At 40.7% G+C, this 25,335-nt stretch overlaps 1 protein-coding gene across 2 annotated transcripts in view; it reads left to right on the top strand.

Moving 5' to 3' along the window:
* The window catches only part of Cfap61 (cilia and flagella associated protein 61), a 330,508-nt gene that overhangs the window by 13,411 nt on the left and 291,762 nt on the right, over positions 1–25,335 (top strand). For both annotated transcript variants that reach the window (XM_045156198.1, XM_045156199.1), the window contains exons 3-7: positions 7,242–7,392; positions 10,364–10,440; positions 11,213–11,280; positions 11,520–11,646; positions 24,719–24,851. In XM_045156198.1, the coding sequence (XP_045012133.1) occupies positions 7,242–7,392; positions 10,364–10,440; positions 11,213–11,280; positions 11,520–11,646; positions 24,719–24,851 (556 nt within the window). The remainder of the gene's footprint in view (positions 1–7,241; positions 7,393–10,363; positions 10,441–11,212; positions 11,281–11,519; positions 11,647–24,718; positions 24,852–25,335) is intronic.

Here is a 25,335-nt window from a genome sequence, read left to right on the forward strand (position 1 = left end):
CGCGCCCATTCTCTCTCTCTCCCTCTACCTGTCTTTCTCTCTGTGTCTGTCGCTCTCAAATAAATAAATAAATAATTTTAAAAAAACCTAAGAATTTTGAAACACACCAAGAAGGGACCTCACTCATGACTTCACGGGACTTAAGACTCTTAGAGAGAGTAATGGGCAGTTCAATGTATAGTGACAAATGTATAGCAAGAAGTCTAAGGAAACAGCCAGTCTGTATGTCCTGTAACAATGTGAACATCGAAAAGGCTACCCATGAGATATGGATTCAAAAAGCTTGTATTGAAGCTTCCATTGCTCCACCCACTGGTGGAGTCATTTGTGGCAAATTAATAATTTTAGCTACCAATTTTAAGAATTGAGTATATTCAGGCTCTGTGCCTGACATTATTATCTTGCTGATTCATTCTTATACTTATTATTATTTTTTTCATGGTAGGGTCTCACTGTAGTCCAGGCTGACCTGGAACACATTCTGTAGTCTCAGGCTGGCCTCAAGCTCACAGTGATCCTCCTACTTCTGCCTCCCAAGTGCTGGGATTAAAAGCATGTGCCACTGATCCTGGCATTCAGCTACTTCTTAAAATATTGCTGTTGTATCCTTCTTGTACATGAAAATAGGACTGGCCACGACCAAACTGCATATAAGTGACCAAGTCTGGGTTTGCTCTTTTTTTTTAAAAATTTTATTTATTTATTTATTTGAGAGAGACAGACACAGAGAGAAAGATAGATAGAGGGAGAGAGAGAGAATGGGCGCGCCAGGGCTTCCAGCCTCTGCAAACGAACTCCAGACGCGTGCACCCCCTTGTGCATCTGGCTAACGTGGGACCTGGGGAACCGAGCCTCGAACCGGGATCCTTAGGCTTCACAGGCAAGCGCTTAACTGCTAAGCCATCTCTCCAGCCCTTGCTCTTAACCACTTTTGTTCTTTTAAACTTCAAACTATGAACATTTTCTCATGAAAGGATTTTTCTTCCTGTTTCCTTGACCTATATAGGCCTTCTGTGGACACCAAACTATAAATATCCCTTTCATTTCTTGTAATTTTATTGAAAATGTTATATGCCCTGTTACTTTAGATTTCAAAAGCCTTTACATTAAGCATGATCATAATGTGTAAACTAAGACCAGACTACAGTAGTAAAATTGCTAGTTTCTGATCACTACACTGATGTGTGTAGATGAATATTCACCACTTTACCAGAAGGTAGTAGGACAATACCATTATGGTAGACCAGCACCTTAATGATGTTCACTGTATGAAAACAATTAAAATGCTGATACGGGGATGGAGAGCTGGAGAACTCAGTGGTTAAGGCACTTGCCTTCAAAGCATATCTATCTAGATTTGATTCTCTAATACCCATGTAATGCCAGATGCACCAAGTGGAGCATGCGTCTGGAGTTCAGTTGCAGTGGCTGGAGGCCCTGGCACACCCATGTTCTTCCCTTCCTTCTTCTCTGCCTCTCCCCTGTCTATTTGTAAATAAATAAATATTTTTCTTAAATGCTGATGCTGATATAGGGCTGGAAAGATGGCTTAGTGTTTAAGGTGCTTGCCTGTGAAGCCTATGGCCCCAGTTTTGATTCCCCAGTATCCATGTAAGCAGATGCACAAGGGGGCACATGCATCTGGAGTTTGTTTGCAGGGGCTAGAGCCCTGAAATCCTCATTCTCTCCCTCTCTCTATCTGCTTTTGTCTCTTTCTCTCTCAAAATAAAAAAATAAAAATGCTGATTCTATACACACACACACACACATAAAAGTTAATAACTGTACAGAGAGATTGCCAAACTTAAATCAGAAACTTTGCAAAACAAACAGGAACCAATGCCAGCTTTCTCTTCAAGGATTTTTGTCACATTCTAGAAATTTTATTTTTTGTTTTGACAGCTTTCCATCTACTTGTATGGAAAGTAGTCTGAAATCCTTTTGTATAAAACTGGGATGTTCATTGTAAGGAAAAGCATCATAAACCCACTGTATGAAAATGGACAGTAAGGAAGATAGCCAGTTTCAACCTCAGCCTGGACTGTGAGGGCATAACAGTCTCCTCTGAGCATTCATGAGCACATACTCAATAGAGACTCATGTTGATGATCTGGATTACCACCCCAAGACTCAAGTGGGAGCTGGAGAGATTGCTCAGTGGTGAAAGCACTTTCTTGCAAAGCCTAATGACCCAGGTTTGATTCCCCAGTATCCATGTAAAGGCAAATGCACCAAGTGGTGCATGCATCTGGAGTTCATTTGCAGTGGCTAGACACCCTGGTGGTTCATTCTCTGCCTCCCTCTCTGTCTTCTCTATTGGCCAACAAATAAATATTAAACATAGTCACAGGTTAGTAGGGTATTGAGGAGATTGGCTGAATTAAATGCAGAGTGGGCTTGAAGAAATGCAATTTCAGCTCAGACACCAAGTGATTCCCACAGATAAAATCCTAAGACCCAAAGTTCACAATCTAAGGTTATAAATTCAGAAACAAAAATGTGGTTAAATATATGAGTGAGTATAAGAAAAATATAATAATGGCTAAATGTTTTTGACATTAATGCCAAAAGTTAGTGCTGGCCTGTAACTCAGTAGTAGAATACTTGTCTAGTATATATAAGGCTCTAGGATCAGTCCACAGGGTCTCAAGAAAAGAGCAGGTAACTAAAACATGGACAAAACAGTATGTAAGTTGCAATGAACATAATTAGAATAAGAGGAGGGCATGAGAGGTAGTATACAAAGGATCCATGAGCCACACATCCTGGCACTAAAGCCCTTGTCCCTTTTTCACAGTGAGTGAGGGGTAGCTTGACGTAGTCACTAGAAAGTAGTAAAAATGATGCTCTATACATGACTCCAAGCCTTGTAAAATCTTATAATTTCCACCAAGTTTCTTGGAATGTTCCCTCTTAAGACCTGACTGCTGGGTCTATTGAAGTTTGATTCATATGGCTACAGGCAGATGTTCATTGGATATCCTCAGCAGAGCTCTGCCACAGCTGCCACCCTCTGCTGATCATACAAGTTAATCATTAGTCATTGAGTTTACATCATGTCTGCAGCCACAACCACCATTGGACTGTGCCCATCTTCACTCTTTCCTTCACATCCTACAATATCAAAGGTGTCAACTCTACTCAGATTGAGCAGGAGGGTCATAGGATACAGCTAGCCCTTGCTTTCTGGTTCTCCCTGGCCTTCAAGGACAAGTCCTTTCATGGGGGTATTCAGATAATGAAATGCAGAGGGGATGTATGTTACAAACAGGGCCTATCTAGAGACTTTTTTTTCTTCAATATACTTCTTTAAACCTGTTTTCTCAAATTTCATACATAGTGATGTGCACATTTGCATGAAGTTTGACTTTCAGTTAACAGTTATTCCTGAAAGCAAGTTGGATCTTAGATTAATTGTGAAAGTACATTTTATTTACTGAATTGAAGGAAAAGTATAGCTTAAGGCATATGAGAAAAGTGTAATAATAATAAAATTATACAAGCTAAGTAAGGTGGCTCAGGCCTATAATCCTAATACTTAGGAGACTGAAGCAAGATGACCATGGAGTTTGAGGCCAAAGAAAAAATTATGTTAAAATAAGATTCTTATACCCCAAAAGGTTATGACCTACCTTAGAAACCAGCATGTTTTCAGAAGTAAAAGTAAATTTCTATTTTAATGTCCTAGAATTTATGAAACAGCTGCTACTAAGACCAGCTAGTTTTTTTGTTTCCCAGTAACTTCTGCACCCTTTCCAGGCAAACCTCAAGCTTTAACAATTATTAACTTTTTTTTTTAAATTTATTTTTTATTTATTTGAGAGCGACAGGCACAGAGAGAGAGAATGGGCGCGCCAGGGCTTCTAGCCTCTGCAAACGAACTCCAGACGCATGCGCCCCCTTGTGCATCTGGCTAACGTGGGACCTGGGGAACCGAGCCTCGAACCGGGGTCCTTAGGCTTCACAGGCAAGCGCTTAACCGCTAAGCCATCTCTCCAGCCCAATTGTTAACTTTTTTTAAGGCATTTCTAAAAACAATGATTCCTCTTCTCATTGATTAATTTAGTTTTATTTTTTGGTTGCTCAGTCACAGCAACGTAGACATGAGTAAATCTGATCTCTTAAGAACTGACTAAATTTTAGGAGAATAATGCGCAGACTGGGAAAAGTAGGTAAGTAGGAAAAGAGCTAAAGCATCTTTCTTGTTGAGAGCAGACATCAGAATGGCGATGACAAGGGACAGAGGACTCTCCAGGCCTTGATCTGTGTGTGATGAACTCAAAGGAACATGGAGGTCTCTCATTAACCCATTTAAATGAAGCAGAAAGGAGCATGTTGTCTCACCAAGATTTCCATCAAGTACACTTAAATAAGTTTTGATTATGCTTGGAAAATTCCCTAATCCAATTGAATAAATGTGACATTATTCAAATGAAAAGAACTCTAATTTCTATTGCTAGACCATGTCTTTGAGCTTTAACATAATTTGTGTGAAACATATGTGTGTGTGTTTGTATATTATATACACATGTATTATATATGAAAAATCCCCTCTAGCTCATGAAGAACAGTTTGAAATTCAGCCTTTGGAAATGTACCTTTTTCCTTGTTGTCTACCCCACTTTTTTTTTTTTACTCCCACGATGATTTTTATCTGTCCCTGAGAAGGACATAATGGCCAAGGCAATAACAAATGGAAATTATGTTCACAAAAGACTAATGCTACAGAAGTTACTTTTTATTATGGTAGCTATTTGGAAATTGTAATGCATTTTCCCATTGAAACAAAGCTGCTCCTGGCTGGCTTCCCAGGCCAACCTACAAAAGCTTATTTAATCCATAATGTCTGTGTAGTATGGTGCTGTGCTAATTGTACTGCAGAACTCAACCACCATCCATGGTTCCCATGGATAAATGCATTTCAAGTTAAAATTAGGATTCCAGGAACACATTGTCCTTTGCTTCCTTGAGGCCATGGTAGATACCCTGTCCCCAATTCTTGTCCATCTCTTCCTTCCCACCACCACTGTGATCATCTTAGCTGACATGCACATGGTCTCATGCTATGGATGTCTTCTCATCTGAAGTAAAGGTAGAGCTCTTGTCCTAAGGCTATAGGTTAATGACCTAGGGTAGAAAAGTCTAGAAGACCAAGAACTGGGGAGAGATGCCTCAGAGTGAGGAGCAGAGGCTTCATTGAGTTAGTTGAGAAGTTGTGGGGCTGCCATAATTATCTTCTTGTCAGTGGGGCCTCTATGTTGATACTAGATTCTGGAAACCTAAGGGACCTTTCCTTGATAGCCAAAGCTCAGGTCAGGCTCTTGGACCAAGTGTACCATAGTTCATTCCCCTCATGTTTGAACTATCTGTATGTGCTGAGATGAAACATTGAATACAATGTTTCCCAAAGATGCCCATGCATCTAGTAGATTCCAAAGCAATTTTGCATTATACCTGCATGAGCAATTTCTGTTTTAAATGTGGTACCTTCATTTTTATAGTTTTTTTTTTCAGTTTTCATAGTTTGTAGATAGCAAAGGAGACTGGTTTTCCATTTATGTTAGTGATAGAAATTCCCTACTAAAATATTTTTAAATTTTATTTATTTATTTGTTTATTTATTTATTTATTTGACAGAGAGGGGGAGAGAGAAAATGGGTATGCCAGGGTCTCCAGCCACTGCAAATGAACTCTACATGTGTGTGCCCTCTTGTGCATCTGGCTAACGTGGGTCCTGGGAAATTGAACCTGGGTCCTTTGGCTTTGCAGGCAAATACCTTAACTGCTACGCCATCCCTCCAGCCCCAAATATTCTTGCTTAAGCCAAAAGTAAGTTGATTTAAAGAAAATTCTTAAAGTACAGGAAGAAAGAGAGAGGGAGGAGAGAGAGAGAGAGAGAGAGAGAAAGAGAGAGAGAGAGAGAGAGAGAGAGAGAGAGAGAGGGGGGTGCTGTTTGGTGAACTGTTCTAGTAAAATGGTCCACTATCAACTGGAAAGAAACTCAGCCTACAAACAGTATGAACTCTGCACTTCTATTCTGAAAATACACGAAACACATTTCCATATAGAGATACTCTCAAAACAGTGAAGTCTATGCCAGGTGTGGTTGGACATACCTGTTATCCCTGCATTTGAGAGGCTAAGGCAAAAGGGTTGTGAGTTCAAAGCCAGCCTGGCCTACCTAGTGAAACCTTTTCTCAAAGAAAGAGAGTAGGAGAGAAGCAAAATGTTAAGTTATCTTTGTTTTTGAAGTAGTACTTAAAATTAAATTACCAGTTGATTTAATTCAGCCAAGAACGTGAAAATGGCCTTTTAATTTATGTACAAATGTCCTTAATGTTCTAAACTGCATACTGCTCAGAGTCATAGCTTTAGATAGCAGTTGAGTAGGATCATTAAGATGGTCCCTTGGGTATATCCACTAAAATAAGAGTTTGTAGGCCTGTTTTTCCTCCCTTGGCTTGGTTAAGGTACCAGGCTGCCTTAGCTTACAAAGAGCCTCTCAAGGGTCTCTGTTTTTACAGCTGTGTCAGGTGATTTTGTAGATGCCTAGATTTCTAAGCCTATGAATAAACTACTTAAGGATGCTAATGTAGGTACAACTACACTCAACTTTGTTATTATGTACAGGAGACTATTTCATCCCCATTTGCCTAAGACTTTGCTGGTTTTAGCAGAAAACATTCAAATCCTGAGTATCACCTCAGTCCTGAGAAAAGTAGGCCACTCTACTAGCTCTTTTGAGTTTGGGTCAACAAACACAGTGGTATTGGTAACCTGAAGAGGCTCGAAACTGCAGTGAAATGCTTTTCCTGGCCAGTTTCCCAAGGGAAGGGAAGGTAATATCAGATATTTAATGATTATATAATACCTTTGTAGTGAAGCATAATTTTAAGTGAGCATTTAGGGAGACAGAGGTAGGTGGATTGCTGTGAGTTCAAGGTCACCCGAGACTACATAGTGAATAAACAGGTCAGCCTGAGCGAGAATGAAACCTTACCTCAAAAAATGAAAATAAATAAATAAATAAATAAATAATAAAGTGAGCATTTAGTTGACAGCTTTCAATATCCAGAATGAGTATACCCAACCTTTTCAACATCATCCCAACCACTTCAAAGATCATTGCACCTCTTTGTAGTGGCTGATGAGCTCCAGTAGCCTGAAAGAGTCAATCACCTGTTCTTATCTGCCTTTTGGTCATCTCTATTTATGGTTGCATTTTTAAATTGTTTCCACAGAGAAAAGGCAAATCTTGCTGTCACCCTCTGCAATGATAAGGAGGAGATCATGGCCCATGCAACCTTCGTGGACTATCCCAACTGGAATGTGGCTGAGCAGGACAACTGGGTGTCAGTGTTCCGAGAGCTGGACCATGAAATCCCATGCACAGTAAGAACCTGTATACCATACTTACAAGAACAGCCTTCAAGTGGAAGGAAAGACCTGATTTCAGAATGGTATCATTTCCATTTCTAAATTAAGAAGTCCAGAACTCATAGAAAAAATACATGACATCATGACATTTAAAAATGAAGTAAAACTGGGCGTAGTGGTACATGCCTTTAATCCCAGCACTCAGCACTCGGGAGGCAGAGATGGGAGGATTACTATTCAAGCCCACCTTGAAACTACATAGTGTATTCCAGGTCAGCCTGAGCTAGAGTGAGACCCTAACTCAAAAAAGTCAAAATAAATAAATAAATAAAAATAAAGTAAGCTGTGATGAACCTCAGGAGGCTGCAGTCCATAGAATGAGTAGGTGGTGGTCCTGTCAGCTCATCCTCCTGAATTAACAAGAGTTTAGAATAAGGAATTAGTGTGTCTGATGTACACGTCCAAATCTCCCATTGTTCTCGGTGTTAGTATCTGAGATCTGTGATCTCATAGGAGGGCCACTGTCTGTCCCCGATGCGGTTGCCCTTGTCATAATCACAACAAATCTTCTGACTTAGTCATATCCTATTATTTTCAAACTGCCTACATGGAGTCATTGAATTTCAGGTAGACATTGAGAGGACAGGGAAGATGACAGTAATTAAAAGCACTTGCTTGCAAAGCTTGCTGGCCTGAGTTCAGTTCACCAGCCACTCATATAAAAGCTGGATGAGCCAGGCGTGGTGGCACACACCTTTAATCCCAGCACTTGGGAGGCAGAGGTAGGAGGATCTCTGAGAGTTTAAGGCCACCCTGAGACTACATAATGAATTCCAGGTCAACCTGGGCTAGAGTAAGACCCTACCTTGAAAAAGAAAGAAAGAAAAAAAAAAAAGCTGGATGATCATTTGTTTATAGCAGCAAGAGACCCTGACATGAGGATTTGAAATTAGCTAGGCTGAATTGAGTTGTGCTATAAGTATAAAATAAACATCAGATTTGAATTACTTAGCAGAAAACAAAGCAGTGTGAAGAATCTCAGTAATAGTTTTATATTGAACCAGGCATGATGGCACATGCCTGTAATTCTAACACTTGGGAGGCTAAGACAGGAAGGTTGCCACATGTTTGAGGTCAGCTTGGGCTACATAGTGACTAACAGGCCAGTCAGTCAGTAAGTAAATAAATAAATAAAAAATTTATGTTAGATATTAAAATGATAACTTGAATATATCAGATTAAATAAAACATTCTAAATTAATTGTTCTTATTCATCTTCTTAAATGTATCTTCTAGAAAATTTAGAATTACATTGCATTTGTGACTCACATTAGTTTTCTTCTGGCAGCATTGGTATGAAGCCTTAAGCCTCAATATACTTTCTATCTCAGTGGCATTTGAAAGTGAACCAATGGTTTATATCTTGAATAATAAATCCAGAATTGCAAAATTTTTGATGAATAAGTGTGAGAGACAAGCAAATTATAAGCTATGTGCTCCCATGGCCAATCCTATTCAGAATATAATACAGGCATTAAGTAAAGCTACTAAATGCATTGATATATAGAAGTCCTTAACACCCTGGACTTTGGGGGTTTGTATTGTTTTCCTATTTGGAATTTCCAGAGTTATAAATCAGACATATGATTCTTCTCATGCCATATGACACACTGTACAATTCCTGCTGAGTGCGTCTAAGTCATACACCATCCGGCAGGCATGGAAACAGTGCATGACTATGTAGTTGGTATCTCAAGGCTACGTAGAAAACTAGTCAGTTCTCTGTATTACAGGCACCATATCCATGGATTCAATCAACTTCAGATGGAAAATATTTTTTAAAAGTTGTACCTGTACTGAATATGTACAGACTTTTTCTTAGCCATTATTCATTCTCCAAACAATACAGGATAACAACTATTTACACTGGATTAGGCACAATAGGTAATATAGAGATGATTTGAAGTACAAGGAAGGATGTGTGTAGGTTACATATAAATTGTACACTGACTTATACAAGGGACCTGAGTTGAATATCTATAATTTTTAGTGTCTGCAGTGGTCCTGGTCACACTGTGACCCTGAGCATTACTGAGAAAACAAGAGATAGTTTTTTTGCTTGATCCTCACTGCCCTCACCAGTCAGCTGCAATTGCACTATTTCTAGGATGTTTATGCATATAATGGACCAACAGATGAATTACAGAAGTACTGTTCAATATTTAGGTCAGCAAAATAGTTTTGAAATGTCACAGGATAATACTCTGGGAGATGAGGAGGAGCAGGGATGGGGAAAGAACCTACCAAAATGAAGTATGTATGAAAATCTAGTATAGAAACTAAGATAGTTAAGATAATAAAAATAAAATAGCTTTCTGAAAAATTTTGGAAGATTTAGCCTGAAACTCATATTAAAATTTTGTTACTTTGGGTTCTCAGCACCCAGATTTTCTGGATCCCAAGAGTAATAATTTGATTCAGACTCTGGGAATGTTGAACAAAACAAGCCTTTGGATTCCTAACCTAGCATCTGCCTTCCATCGTTCAGTTTCATAGAGAATCTTTCCCTCGTGTATCATGAATAGAGCAGCAGCTGCTGAGTCTGGAGCCCCAGGGAAAGTGTGATTGTCTGTCACTTGGCGTAGACACCCCCAAAGACATGTCTATGGAGTTTGTAATCGATTTCACTGCCCTGCAGGCTCTTCCCTGCCCACAGTGCCTCTGTGAGGGCAGGAGGAAGGGCCAGGCACTCTGGACTCATTATGATCCTCATTTCCTTAAGTAATTCTGAGCTCCTTGGACAGAAGGCAGGGAATGAAGCGATGACAGGACTCAAATACTGTCTGGGTATCTCAGACATAAATGTCACCCACAAATGTTGGTCTTTTTTTTTTTTTTTTTTTGCCTCTGGGACTGTGCTGAACCCTCTTCTATCCCAGCACAGAGGCTGACTTGCCTTTAATCCATGCCTTCTTTTCTCCTGCAGCCTTTGAACACGCTTTTCATGCACCTCTTCGTGGCTGTGGATGAGTTCTCCATAGGCTGCTGCAAAGAGATCATTCGGTGAGTGGATGGCCCCTTATAGCTGGTGATTAAAAAAGATGCCATATGAAATATCTTTCAAACAACATGAAATTCTTTGAGGGCATTTTTTTTTTTTGCTTGTAGTTTATGGACATATTATACTCTTACTTTAATAGCAGCAATATTTCTGAATGAAAATAATCTTCCTTTAGAGCCCACATTCCATTCATTCCACATCTTTAACTGCTATCATTTGAGGCCAACAGGTAGTGCAGTTATTTAAAGAAATGGATTTTGAGAGGTTTGGCTTGAATGCTTCCAAAAGTAGACCCCGTCAATCTTCTCTGTAGAGGAGCTTATCAACATGACAAACTGCAGAGGCATCCTGAATAATAGGGCACATGGAAAGATGATCAGCAGGGCCATCAAGTCATGGCGATGCATCTCTGACAGTCTGCACAGATCTGGGGGTGGGGTGGAGGAACTCAGCTTTCAAGTCACTTTGTAATGTCACACCAGACCATCCAGATGCCAGGTCAAAGGTTAATGTCAGCAGAAATCTGGTGTGCCGCATGGACATCATGCCCTTTATTCTCTCGACCTCCATGAGACAGACAGAAAGGAGCTAGCTCTTTGGAATCCAAGGAGAGTAGAGCAGAAAAGGAGATTACCTTGGAGACATTCTTCCTGCTTTGGTAGGCGGGGAACAAAGGAGATACCTCATTGTTGCAGGGGCAGCATTCGTCTCCATAACGTCCAAGTGATGGGATTGCTTTGTTACTCACCATCACACCCTGTATTTCCTTCCCAGGTCTGTGTTTAAGGCAGTGCCAGAACTGCATTTCATATTCCTCATAGTGCCATCCTACATGAGCCTAGGTAAGGCCCCTCACTGACCCATGGTCCTCGGTAGCTAACAGGGAATTTAAGCTCAGAGCAGCATGCTTGGGAAAAGGAAAAAAAAAATTGGTTGCTAGGCCTTAAGTGTCCCATGTGCATTCTTGATTATATCCATGAAAGTTCCATATGGAGTGGAGATCATATTTTTGTCCCTGAAGTCCCACAGTTATTCCTTGATAAAATGAGGACATGTTTCTTTCTTCCTTTCTGTGATACAGGCTCAACTCTCATAACTGTGTTTGACCAAGTGGGGAACGTTCCTTGTTTGAAGTATGATGAAGACTTTGCAGTACATATATGTCACAGACACGACCACTACCCGCAGCTACACGTGCGCAAAGCCAGGTAGAGTTAGAGCGGTGCCTCTTCAGAGACAGTCACCTTACAAAAGACTTAAAATTGCCAGTTCTTATTAGAGGGTCATAAATCACTTAGATTAAGTTTTTATGAGCCTACTTCATTTGGCTATGCCTAGAGTTCACCTGGATGACATATTTGGTAGGGCTGTCTGATGATTCTTATTTGGATCTGTGTGACTGCAGAGTTATGCATTGATGGCTAAGGGGTTCTGAAACCATCCCTTGGTCCCACACCAAGTACAATAACTGTCATATAAAATAAACCTGAGCCTGGCTTGATGGTATCTGCCTTTAGTCCCAGCAGTCAGGAGGCAAAGGTAGGAGGATTGCTGTGAGTTTGAGGCCAGCCTGAGACTATGTATTGAATTCCAGTTCAGCCTGAGCTTTAGCAAGACCCTACCTTGAAAAACAAAAACAAAGCAAAACAAAACAAAAAAGCCCATAAAACAACCCCCCCCACAAACAAAAAGGAACTGAAGAGATGGATTAGTGGTTATGGTGCTTACTTGAAAAGCCTAAGGACCCAAGTCTGGTTCCCCAGGACCCACATAAGCCAGATGCACACAACAGCGCATGCATCTGGAGTTTGGTTGCAATGTCTCCCCTCTTTCCTTTCTCTCTCTCTCAAATAAGTAAAATTAAAAAATTTAAAAATCAACAAATTTGAAACATGAATCTTTCGATTTTGTTTTCTAAGTAAAATCCTTCCATGTTTGGCATTTAGTGAATGATCATGTTACTGACTCCAAAGAGTTTTCCAAGTAGGTCTTTACTTACCATTGTCCCATGACAATTTCCAAGCATAACAATTTAAGGATGCAGGTATGGTAAACTGTGGCTTTCAAAGATAGCTGTCCACCATATTTCACCGTGAAAACTTCCCTACACTGTGACCTTACCACTCCTGTCATCAAGTGGTGGGCTATATGTGCCTTCAATGTGAATCTGGGCAGACCTTGAAAACTCTCACCAGTACACCTTGGTGGCAGGCATGTGCTCAAAGTCGTAAGTCTGGATTCTGCCTGATTCTATACAGGTGCTTTCTGCGGAAGATATCAGCTGTGTGTTAGAGTTCTTCTTCTGGGGCTGGAGAGATTGCTTAGTGGTTAAAGGCATTTGCTTGCAAAGCCTGATGGACCAGGTTCAATTCCCCAGTACCCACATAAAGCCAGATACACAAGGTGGTGCATACAACTGGAGTTTGTTTACAGTGACAAGAGTCCCTGGTGTGCCAACCACCTCTCTCTTTTTCTCTCTGCTTGCAAACAAACAAGCAAAAAAAAATTTAAATATTTTTTTTTTCCTGAGCCCAGCTCCTGCTGGCAGTGAGCATCACTTGCCAGCTCTGTGAGTGAGCCATTGTAGACATCCAGCCTAAGGGGGACATCTGACAATGGCTACACGACAGACCCCAAATGAGGATATTCAACTGTCCTCACTAGAGTTCTCAAAATTAAGAGAAAAGAAGTGGCTGATTGGAAACAAGAGTCCTTTATGAAGTCAGTTCACAAGGCCAGTTGCTTGGCTTATCCATGAAGAATACACTGTATCATTCTCATACCATTGCCATATTTTTTAAAAAAATTTTATTTATTTATTTATTTGAGGGTGACAGACACAGAGAGAAAGACAGGTAGAGGGAGAGGGAGAGAGAATGGGCGCTCCAGGGCCTCCAGCCTATGCAAATGAACTCCAGATGCGTGCGCCCCCTTGTGCATCTGGCTAACGTGGGACCTGGGGAACCGAGCCTCGAACCAGGGTCCTTAGGCTTCACAGGCAAGCGCTTAACCACTAAGCCATCTCTCCAGCCCGCATTGCCATATTTTATGAGTTTCATTTCTTTAGAAAAATATCAATTTACCTTTTTTTTTTTAAAAAAAAGGGGTGAGACTTTTATGTACTAGGCAAGCAATATTACATCTACATAGTAGTTTTAAAGAACATCTAGATTCTATCTTCATTTTTCCACTTACCAGTTGTGTTAATTTCCAAAAGGATACTGACGCTGTAGGGCTCAGATGTCTCTCTGACAGTGGTATGTACAGGGTGTTGTCTATAGCACCAGAATGAATTAATGAAAGTCTTATACTTAGCATCCTTCCACTCAAAAGTAAGAGTCTAAGAAATATAAAATACTATTCTGTTGTCATCATGATTAGATTAGGAAGAAGCGACTGGTCTGTGAGGGCATTTCCAGGAAGGATTGATGAGGGGAGAAAAATGCTTCAGAGTAAACAACCCTTCCAGTGGTGGAACACATATTATGAAGATCCAAGGAAACAGTACCTTGGCCTGGCTGCCCATGCTGCTTATTGGTGCATGCATATATCCCATTGCTGCTGTCCTTTATGGACATTGGAATTCAACTTCATCAGTCTCCCAACATGGACTGAAGACCAGTGGCTATTCAGGAATCCTCCAGGCCAGATGCTGATGCATGCAGCCTTGTGGACTTGAACAACTACCAGGTTCTCCAACTTTTCAGACTGCTGGATTGCCCAGCCTGTGTCCTGTAAGCTAATCTAGTAAGTCCCCTTCAGAATACACTTTCATTTTATTGGTCCTGGTCCTCTCGAGAACCCTGATTTAGTAAACCTATTATGTGTAACATCTTATGATCAGTCCCATACATATACATAAAAAGGGTTTAGAGTTAAGGGGGGGGGAGAAATCCAATAAACAATGAGCTGTAAGGATATATAGTGTAGAAAATGGAAGGGTAGAAGCAGAAGGCCAGCCTCGTTATGGCCTCCCCCCTCCCTAAAAATCTGTCTCTCCAAATATTTGCTCTTATATTCTTATGGCAATATATACAATGGATACTACCTTATTTAATAGAATGAATTGCCTGTGTAGCAACAGCATAAGTCAACTTAGAAAGTTTTTGCTGAATGAAATAAGCACACACAGAAAGAAAGCCCATATACTATCAATCCCACTTTTATGATATGTATAATGCTTGAAGCTAATCTCTAGAAATAGAAATCAGATCAGTGGTACCTGCAGTGGGAGGAAAAGTGAGATTAGGAGGGACAAGAGGGAATTCTGGGTGGTGGTAATGCTGAATATACTGATGGGATATGTGCCTAAGTTCATCAAACTATACTCTAAAGATTGGTGTACTTTCTTACATGCTATTATATGTCAACAAAAAAGATACCTGAAAAAAAGGTGGCCTCCAAATTTGTTCTGGAAGAGTGAATCAGAATTCAACCAGAGGGTCAGAATGGGCCAAGGTGGAAATAATAAAGCTACTGGCATGCCCATGACCAGATAGGCAGGCTTATAGGGCTGCTCTTCCATGTGTGGGAAGAAGGGCAGCTCCCTGGGAAGCAGAGGCAGAACCAAGAGAAAGCTCTGTCTCGAACCAGCTCTAAAGACGAAAGGCAGCACATGGGCTGTACACTGAGAAGGTCACTGTGTCTTTCAGGAGAGGAGCATAGAATAGTCTGGTCAGGAAATGATCCAGGCTGATATTGGGCTAGCACCATGTTACGGAGACTCAGAAGGGGAAAGGAAGGGTCAGAGAGCGCATACACACAAAGAGCCTTTTTAGAAGGAAAGGAAAGTCAATTTGTTTATGAGCTGGGTGGAGATGCTGAAGGATAGGAATGAGTTAATGATGACTTAAGGTCTTCCAGTTTAGACAGAAGGTTAGTTTCAGTAGCTGAAAGTATAACAGGTTTGGAGGGCATAAGAGCTAGAAATAGAAATATAGAGAGAAAGCTGTATTAGAGGTATACATTTTTTTAGTTGTCCATTTGTAGGTGAATGGAGAGATCATGAAAATGAAGATCATCTTGCTAAAGGAGAGGTTGTTAAGGGAAAACGTAGAACACCACCATGGCAACCTGGTTCCTTATACACACCCATGGTGTAGGTTTTCATCAGATAAGACCTTTTTTTTAAAAAAAAAAAAAAAAAACTTTTTCATGTGAAAGATGAAACCCAAGTCTTTATCTATGCTAGACAGACATGCTGCTACTAAGCTACACCCCCAATCCTTGGATAGTTTCACTTACTAAAATTTCTAATTTGTCAGGTCAAAACAGTATTTTGTTGGTTTGAATGGCACTTATCTCAATATGTGTGGCTGTGAGAGTCATTTAACAAGTTCCATTTAAATGAATAACACACTTGAATATAAAATAATTTTCCAGCGTAGAAATTATCCTGGATGTGTCTGCAACATGAACAGTTCTTTAGGAATAGGTTGGATGTAGGGGAATGAATTAGTTACAAATGAGAGGTAATTTTCCAAAAGTATTTTTTGTGAAATAGCATTTTTCCAGAAAAATGTAGACTTAAAAATACTTCTAACATAAGTATTCAGTAAGACATTATTGTAATAGAAAATTTGTTTATAAGTCTAATATAGAAAGTGTCATATACATAAGTAGCCCATGGAAAATGATCTATTTCTTTTACTTTTTAGCAGGGGGATATGTTTGTGACTTGTTCATTCATACCCCACTTACTGTTCAGGATGAAGGTAATAGAAAAAAAAAGATAAAGTTTGCTTAGCTCATTGCCTAAGGAAGCATTTGGTTAGTAACTAGTAGTTCTGGTTTGGTCTTGGTCTCTCCCTTCCTTGCTCCCTTTCTACACCCTCCATCTTTTCTGCCTTTGAGCCTTCCAGTGGACAAGACCCACAAAATTTGAAATGAAACTTCCATACAACTCAGCCTAAAAGTCTTGTTCATACAACCACTGATGGCTAACTGCTCTGTCTGCACATACCACAAAAACTCTGAAAGTATAAACTCTAAAGAGAGATGAAGTCCTGATGCAGAGAGATGACAGTAGAGACGAAGGGCATGTATATAACGATAAGTGCACAGTCGTGGATACAGGTGCAAATTGTGACATCAAGACAGTGTCTTTGTCCGAAGAAGATCCCGAACTCTGAGGCGTTTTTCAAGGCCTTTATGCAAAATGTTCAGATTGAAGTTTGGGTACTTGTGGATATAAAATTTTACATATCTTGAAACTTCACTGTGTGGACTTTTTCTTCCTTAACAATGTTGGGAATACAAAGACATTGCACAACATTGAATAGGCATGGCAGTGTGCCTCTTACAGTGCCACATTGCTCTCATTTCCCCTACATTTGACATCTGTTTCATCAGTAGTTACTTGCACTGATAATTAATGGTGACTGATACAATTCTTAAAACACTAAACCAGGGAAGGGTTTGGGGATGTAATTATCCTTCCACTATTTAACTAGTAACATATTCAGAACCAAAGAATTAACACCATAATCCCCTCTCCTGTTTCTTTGATTTACCCATGTGGAAAATTATGCTGTAATCTGCCCCTCTACTTAGACACTAATTAATGAAGTTACTCTTCTGTGCTTTTCATTATATCTGAAATAAAGCATGGCTGCTTCTGGACACATCTTTAAAAATCTTTAGTGGGTTTAATTAATCATCTGTTGTGGGTTTGAGGTGCTCATGATTTAAAAACTTCTGCCATGGTCTTTCAGGGGAAAGCATTTTTTTCATATCTTTGAGGGCAAGGAAGACCCAGATAAGATGATGTATTGTCTGACAATGCTGTAATATGACTAAGATTCTTTTCATAACGGAATACTATTTCTTTGCAGATAACAATGGCTATCCACATTGGCTCAGAATTTTATTAGTTGTTTTGTTTGTTTGTATGAGGTATGGTCTCACTGTAGCTCAGGCTGACCTGGAATTCATTATGTCATCTCATGGTGGCCTCGAACTTACGGCAGTCCTCCTACCTCTGTCTCCCAAGTGCTGGGATTAAAGGCGTGTGCCACCATGCCCGGATTTTTTTTTTTTTTTTTTTTGAGGTAGAGAGTCTCATTCTAGCCCACACTCACCTTGAACTCAGTGATCTTCCTATCTCTGCCTCCTGAGAGCTGGGACTGAAGGCATGCACCACCATGCCTAGCCTTGTTTATTAAAATAGATGAAAAAAATTATTAGCTAGAAGAGAGTTCTAACACAAAAATGATATTTTTGTTTTGATTTTTCGAGGTAGGGTCTCTCTGTAGCCCAGGCTGACCTGGAACTCACTATGTAGTCTCAGGGTGGCCTCGAACTCATGGCGATCCTCCTACCCCTGCTTCCCGAGTGCTGGGATTAAAGGCATGTGCCATCATGCCCGGCTTCAAAAATGATAATTTTTAAAGAAATTGAAATGCTAATTACTCTGACTTCATCATTGAACATTGCATGCAGGAATCAAATTATCACCCTGTAACTTCATAAATGTGTACAATTATTATGTATCAATCAATTAAAAAAACAAATTTTAGCAAGTAAAGAAAAATTAATTATTTAAAACATGAGGCTTTAAACAATACCTGCTTTTCATTTCTGAAGCTGTTGTTTTTATGAGACATATGATAGTTCCATGTTTTTGAGAAATCTACTGAAATTTAACCCCTACGTAATTCACAGGAATGAATGTTTTGAAGTATGAGTTATGAATACCCCGAAGCATCCACAAACAAGAGACAGTACAGTTGCAGAATTTAGCCAGGCACCCTCTTATACCCCGTGAAGTTTGTCATTAAGATGCCGCCAGGCAAGTTGTTTGGTGGACAATCTAACCAGGGTAATGGTGTGCCAAAGTTGATGCTTAGATCAGATCCTGGTGATATACATGGGGAGGGGTGTGTAATTGGCCAGGCATGTGATTTGAAGTCATTCAGAACAATATAAATCTTGAGTTTCAAACATCCCAAAACTTTTAAAATCATAACAGTTTTTCAGGGCTTATAAACTGAATAGCTCCAAACCCTATCTTAAAGTTCTAGTTTATGCAGGATGGATTTGATTTTCTTAAAGATGACCACTAGAGGTCACAAGAGATCTTAAAAAGAAAAAGATACATCATTTAGTACATGGAAGGAAAAAGAAAAATCATGTAGGTGATATCTCTATGTTCCCCTATCACCACTGTTGGTTGTAAAGCTTGAATTTAGCTCCAGTTTGTCTAATATGACTCTCAGAGTCAGGTGGACATTGAGTACCTAAAAGAACAGTAAGTCTTTTGCAATGGAACCTTTCTTCTGCAAACTTGATATTCTCTATATCGACTGTATTACCGAGCACATGGCTGCCCCTCTAAGCCACATTCTGAAGGGAAGACATAAAGAAATGTTGCCTTCTGGAGGACTGTGGTATTTTGTTGTTGTTGTTTGTATGGTGGGTCTGTGTGGTCATTGCTGTGGGTGTGCTGTGCAGCTTGTCAGTGGCAGGCATTTGCCTGGCACCATGGTGTCCAGTTTCACCTTGAGACAGAACTGCCTCACTCCTGTCTTGGGGTGGTATTCCCTGCCTACAGAGTGTTTCCACTTAGTCATTTTACTGCCTGAGCTGTTTTCCCTTCCTTCGGTTTTGTGTCTGTGGGGTTGGACTCTGTCATATGCCATTTGAGAATTTGGTTCTGTTGTTATCCATTATCATTAGCACTTAGGATGATGTAAGATCTTAAATTATCTTTTACACCAAGGAGCACATTTAACAGAAGAAGTTCCTCTATCCATTTTGGGGAAAGTTGTTGGAATGCCAGTGTTTAGATGCTTATTATTCTTTGTTTTTCCAGGAAAAATTAGTATTGAGGTCTGATTTTGGACAGCTTTGGTAGAGGCTGTGATTATGATTAGGCTTAGGGCCTGCCCTCTGCCTCACCAAGCTTTTATTTCTGATTTTAATATTAATAATAATGTTTTATGTCTATCGTATAAATAAAATTAATTTTGCAGTTATTTGATTGTTGTCTTAACCCACTTACAATGATTAGAATATTGAGTTAGTTTTACCCACCTTGCATAAAAGAATTACATCTGATAATAGGCATTGATGTAACCTTTATTTTGGGCAAAATGCTCAAACATGGACTTGTTGGCTTGTCATATATCTACACACATACACAATATTATGAAGGGTTCTTTTTTCAGAGAAGAGCCACCTCCTATTAGCAGCAGCTTTTTAGTGAGTTAATAGGAAGTGAGTTGTTTCTGGAAGGAGGTAGATTGTTCTTTGCTCTTACTGTTGAGGGTCTGAGGCCTCCGAGCAGACTGCTGAGGGCCTACTATATGCAGAGCCAGGTAAGGCAAATCATTTCTGTCCCACATTTCATGCTCTCAGCTATCCTTGCTCTAGCCCTTTTGTAGATGTAGGTAAGAAGACCTAGTCTTAGTGTTGAAGTAACTTGTCAGAATACTCACTTGGGTGAAGCAGAAAGCTAAGTGGAGGGCCTGTGGAGCCACCTGTGAGGTACTACAGGCCCAGGATTTCCAGATTCACTCACTTGGGTTAGCAGTCACTTCCCCTCAGTGCTGTTGTTGGGGGTTGGAGCAGTAGCTTTTGACAAGGTCAGAATAAGGTAAGGGCCCAGTTCTTTACAGCCATCACAAAAGTATACAGAACTGCTACAGAACCTCTTTTACCCCTGGCCAAACCTACCTGTGGGAAGATGCCACACCCTGGCCATAATAAATTAACACCAGAAGTAGATATTGTGTATCTAGCTATGCCTCCACATTAGGTTCCTTCGTAAGGGAGGCTGGGAGGAAGGATCATTGGAGGGTGAAGGGTGGAAGTGAGCATTGAAGGAGGCTGGAATTTGGATGGAATAGACAAGGGAATCAGAGTGCTGGATAGAAATAGAGGCAGGAAGGAAGATACCAAGGTCCTCTTCTGAGGGTAAGTGTATCAGTTTATGTCATGATTGCTGATAAGGGTGGGAAGATGGAGGCAAGGGTCTTTGTGCTCCAATATGGTGGGGACAGGCTGGGTAGATGGCTCAGTCAGTACAGTGCTTGCTGTGCAAGCTAAGGACCTGAGTTTGGACCCCACCACCCATTTAAGTGCCAGGATGATGTTGTGGCCTGCTTGTAACCTCAGTGCTTAGAGGAAAAAAAGTTAGCGGGAGCTCCTTTCTGGGCAAACTAGATAGCTAGATTAGCTTAGTGGGTGAGCTCTCTAGGTCAAGAGAGAAGGGCCGATTTCAATAAATAAAGTGGACAATGGTTTGAGAAGACGTTTGACATCAACCTCTGGCCTCCATGCTCACATACATTCATGTAGGCACACACATGCACATAAATCACACACATGTATACAAAAAGAGGATGAGAAGACAGTGGGTAGCTTGCAAACATTTTGGCACGGAGGTGAGGCAAGCAGAACTGTAAGACAGTGATGGTGTATAACGGGCCATTGTTTATACCTGCCATTGCTTCTGGAATGAGTACCCCATCCCATCTGCTGATGGTGGAAACCTTCAATTGTTCTTAATGATCCTCTATGCCTAACACATATTCTTACCTCCATGTGGCACAGAGATGCAGCTCAGCAGCAGAATACTTTAGCTAGCATGTGGCAAGGGCAGGGTACAGACTCAGGTGATTGGTCTCCTCAGATCAAGTTCTGACTACTGTGCTATACTGTCTTTCCTTCTAGTCTTTTTTTGTTTTGTTTTGGAGGCAGGATCTCACTGCAGCCCAGGCTGACTTGGAACTTACTCTGTAGTTCCAGGCGGGTCTCAAACCCATCGAGGTCTTCTTCCTCAACCTCCCAAGTGCTTTGACATCTTACCTGGCAGCTCTGAACTTTTCTTTTTTGGATCATTCATTCATTCATTTTGTGATGCCAGTGATAGAGCCCAGGAACTTGCTTATGCTAGAGAAGTCTACCAGTAACTTGTATCCCCAACCCATCTCTGAGATTTTTGTGGAGGAGATCTGGTTTTCAAAAATACATATTTCTAAGTCAGGCATGGTGGCACATGCCTTTAATCCCATCACTTGGGAGGCAGAGCTAGGAGGATCAGCATGAATTCAAGGCTACCCTGAGACTACATAGTGAATTCCAGGCCAGTCATGGCTAGAGTGAGACACTACCTCAAAAAAAAAAAAAAAAAAATCTCCCATCAAGGTACTTTTTTAAAAATTAAAACCCACAATTATTCCAACAATTGAGCCAGTACCATCAGAGGTAAAGGTTTCATACTGGGAGTAGGGTATAGATTTACTCCAGAGTACATAAGCTTATTTAGTTTAGAGCATTGAGATTTGAGAAATAAAGCTGTGGCATACTGTGTGTGTATGTGTATGTGTGTGTTTGTGTGTGAACAGGGACTGGGGGAGTTGTAACAGGTCTGATTGGGTGGTGACTTCTGGCCCAAGGGCACCCTTCTCAACTGTTTTTTATTTTCCTACCAATTTTCAAAATAAGTATCAAAATAAAGGCCATTTTTGATGTGCAGTACAGTGTTAAATTAGGATACTATGTGAATGCAGGCTTATGTCAGAAGATCATTTCGTGGCTCTGCTGCCAACTGTCTGTCATCTTAGTTAAGATCTTGCATCATCCCTGTGAGGGTTGCTTTCTTCTGTCTAAAAGAAACGAAGATGCTGGGGTTGTTATGAGAAGCACAGTGGCAGAGAAAGTCATGATAAAGCTCAGAGCTGTACGCACATGTGGATCACTCAACAGATGGGGCTACTGTTAACACCAAAGAGAATATACCAGAAGATAAAATGGGATGAAGAAGATGGCAGAGGCCAAGTGTGGTGGCACAAGCCTTTAATCCCAGCACTCAGGAGGCAGAGGTAGAAGGACTGCTGTGAGTTCAAGGCCAGCCTGGGAATACAGAGTGAGTTCCAGGTCAACCTGGGTTAGTGAGACCCTACCTTGAAAAAAGCCAAGAAAATTTTAAAAAGAAGATGGAAGAGTAGTGAAATAAAGGGAAGGGTGAATAAAGTCAGTAACCAAATCAGATATAGGGGAGAAAATAGTAAAAATAGAACATTTTATACATAAAAATAGTATAAGAAGATCTTAGGTAAAATACAATATTAAATTTGCACAAAACTGTACTAAGAAGAAGAAAGGAATGTCAAGTATGGAACAGAATTGGAATCCAGGATCCAGTATTGTGTACAATACACCTAGTTCTCAGGCTAGAGAGAAGCTGAGTGGGTAAACCACCTGCTGTGCAAACCTGATGTCCTGAGTTCAGACCCCAGAACTCAAGTGAAGCTGGATGCAGTGTGAATGTGTAATCCCAGCATACCTATGCTGAGAGAGAAATAAAAACAGGGGAAAATCTGGGAAGCATGTGGGCCAACAAGTCTGGCAAACACAACAGTGAAACACTCGAGATTGAAGGTGGAATTCACGGTCTGACTCCTGAGGTTAACTTTGGACCTCACACATATGTGACATGGATGTTCATATCTCCATACACACACCACACACACACACACACACACACACACAATCTATGGAGCTGAGGGATGGCCCAGTGGTAAGAGAATACAAGCATGAGGGCCTGAGTTCAATCCACAGCATCCATGTTAAAAGTTAGTTATGGGGCTGGAGAGATGGCTTAGTGGTTAAGCACTTGCCTGTGAAGCCTAAGGACCCCAGTTCAAGGCTCGATTCCCCAGGACCCACGTTAGCCAGATGCACAAGGGGGCGCATGAATCTGGAGTTCGTTTGCAGTGGCTGGAGGCCCTGGCACACCCATTCTCACTCTCTTTCTGCCTCTTTCTCTGTCTGTCACTTTCAAATAAATAAGAATAAACAAACAAACAAAAAAGTTAGTTATGGCCTTGCATGCCTGTAACCCCACTTGTATGCACAGGATGGAGACAGAAGAATCTCGGGGGCCTCACTGGTCAACCAGCCTGGCCTGAAAACATACACACACACACACACACACACACACACACACACACACACACACACACAAAACCAGCAGCTGCAGGTTCAGAGAGAGACTCCATCTCAGAGAAACAATGAAGAAGACCAATAGAGGAGAACAACACATGCTCTCTTCTGGCCTCCACACATACATGAACATGGCACACACATTTGCATGCATGTATGCACCTGTGCACATGTGCGTGCACACAGATACACACACACACATGCCAGAAAGTCCCACCTGATTCTCATACTCCAAGTAGTTGAAGGTCACTGCAGACTCTCCTGAGAATAGAGCTGGATGCCCCCAGAATGGTGAGCAGGGCTTTATGACCTTCACCAACACTTCTTCCTCTATAGGGAATACAGATATGTATTTCAGAAATACCAGCATTTTTTCTCTACAGGAAGTATAAGCATATCTCTGGAATAAAGGCCACTATGGGCCAGTTCTGGAGAAATGCATAAGTAATCATAACTTTGACACCATAAGAGGGGTCTGTGGCAGTTTTAATATAATAGTTTGAATGACTCAAGTATTTTACTAAAATTGAGCTTTCACTTTGAGCTTCTAGAGGGGGCAGGTCACTGGGGTGCAGATCTGAATCCAGTCCTACTAGGTGTGCAGAGCAGTGTGGGCTCTGGTGTTTCTTGCTTAGTGGTGCTTATTGGCTGTTTGGTGGTGTCTCTGTGCTTGGATCTATGGAAATGAGCCAGCTTCTTTCGCCATTGATGGTTTTCCCCTGGAATTTGTAATCCTGAAATAAACCCTTTCCTTCCACAAGCTATTTCTGGTGGGGTGTTAGTCCACTACTGTGAAGTTGACTGCCTATGGTAAGTTAACTTACCTATGGTAAATTAATGGTTTTAGGTATTTGATTTTATCATGAGGATGGGAAAAGGGATTCTGGAATAAGTGATCCTTGGAACACACTTGGAAAATTCTGGCTCCAACTGTCCTTTGGTTCATGACAAATGTGGCCCTCCATTACATTCTCCAACATGCAAGTTATGTTACCTCTGCTTGAGTGACCCACCTCAGCTCTTAAACAGCTTCCTTCCCTTCTCTTCATTAGGCTCAGCTCACTTGCCCCTCCTTAATGTCTTTCTTACTGCTCAACTCTATCACTCTTGATATAATCGTATTATCATTTTATATATTATCATTTCATATGTTTGAAGGTATTGAAATACTTTATGGTTGCATTGTCCATTTCTCTTGTAAAAATGTCAATTCACTTTGTGACAGTGTTGTTGCCTCCTCCCTGGCATACAGAACAGGGTAGCATATTGTAGATATTCTGTTAAAGGAAAAAAATGATACAAACAGTAAACTGAAGGCTTTCTTTTAAATAGGGTTGAAGACCATGATGACCTTATGCCAATATTTATGCACTATGATAGCATTTTGAAGGAAACTTATGGTGAATACTTCCTGGCTGAGCTCATAGAAGCCCAAGATGAAGAGAATCATGCCGTCGTTTGTGAGGTTGGTGACTGATTCACTTGGGAACATGCTTCATGACAGAAATTTGTTGCATTGCTCCCATAAGCTGCTACACCATTCCCTCCCCTATACCTTTCAGGTTGTGGTTATTTGAATGTGAATGTCTCCCTTAGCTTGAGGGATTTTTTAAAATTAAGATAAAGCCTCCTACTTAAGTTTCTTGCAACCTTCTGAAGGAGGCATGTCACTGAGGGTGAATTTTTTTTTTTTTGAGGGTGGATTTTGTAGTTCAACCCTAAAGGGTATTCAGAGTCAGTTTGAATTCTGGCTGTTTGTGCCTGCTAGTGTTGTTCTCTCTCTCTGCTGTGGATGCATACTGGAGTGAGCCAGCTTCTTCTGCCATGATGACGCTTCCCATGGATTCTGTAGCCCTGAAACAAACCCCTTCCTCCCATAAGCTGCTTCTGGTCAGGTGTGTGTCCTAACAATGGCAAGATAACTGCAATACAAAATTGGTACCAAGAAG

The sequence above is a fragment of the Jaculus jaculus genome, chromosome 8, assembly GCF_020740685.1.
Source record: "Jaculus jaculus isolate mJacJac1 chromosome 8, mJacJac1.mat.Y.cur, whole genome shotgun sequence".
Lineage (NCBI taxonomy): Eukaryota > Metazoa > Chordata > Mammalia > Rodentia > Dipodidae > Jaculus > Jaculus jaculus.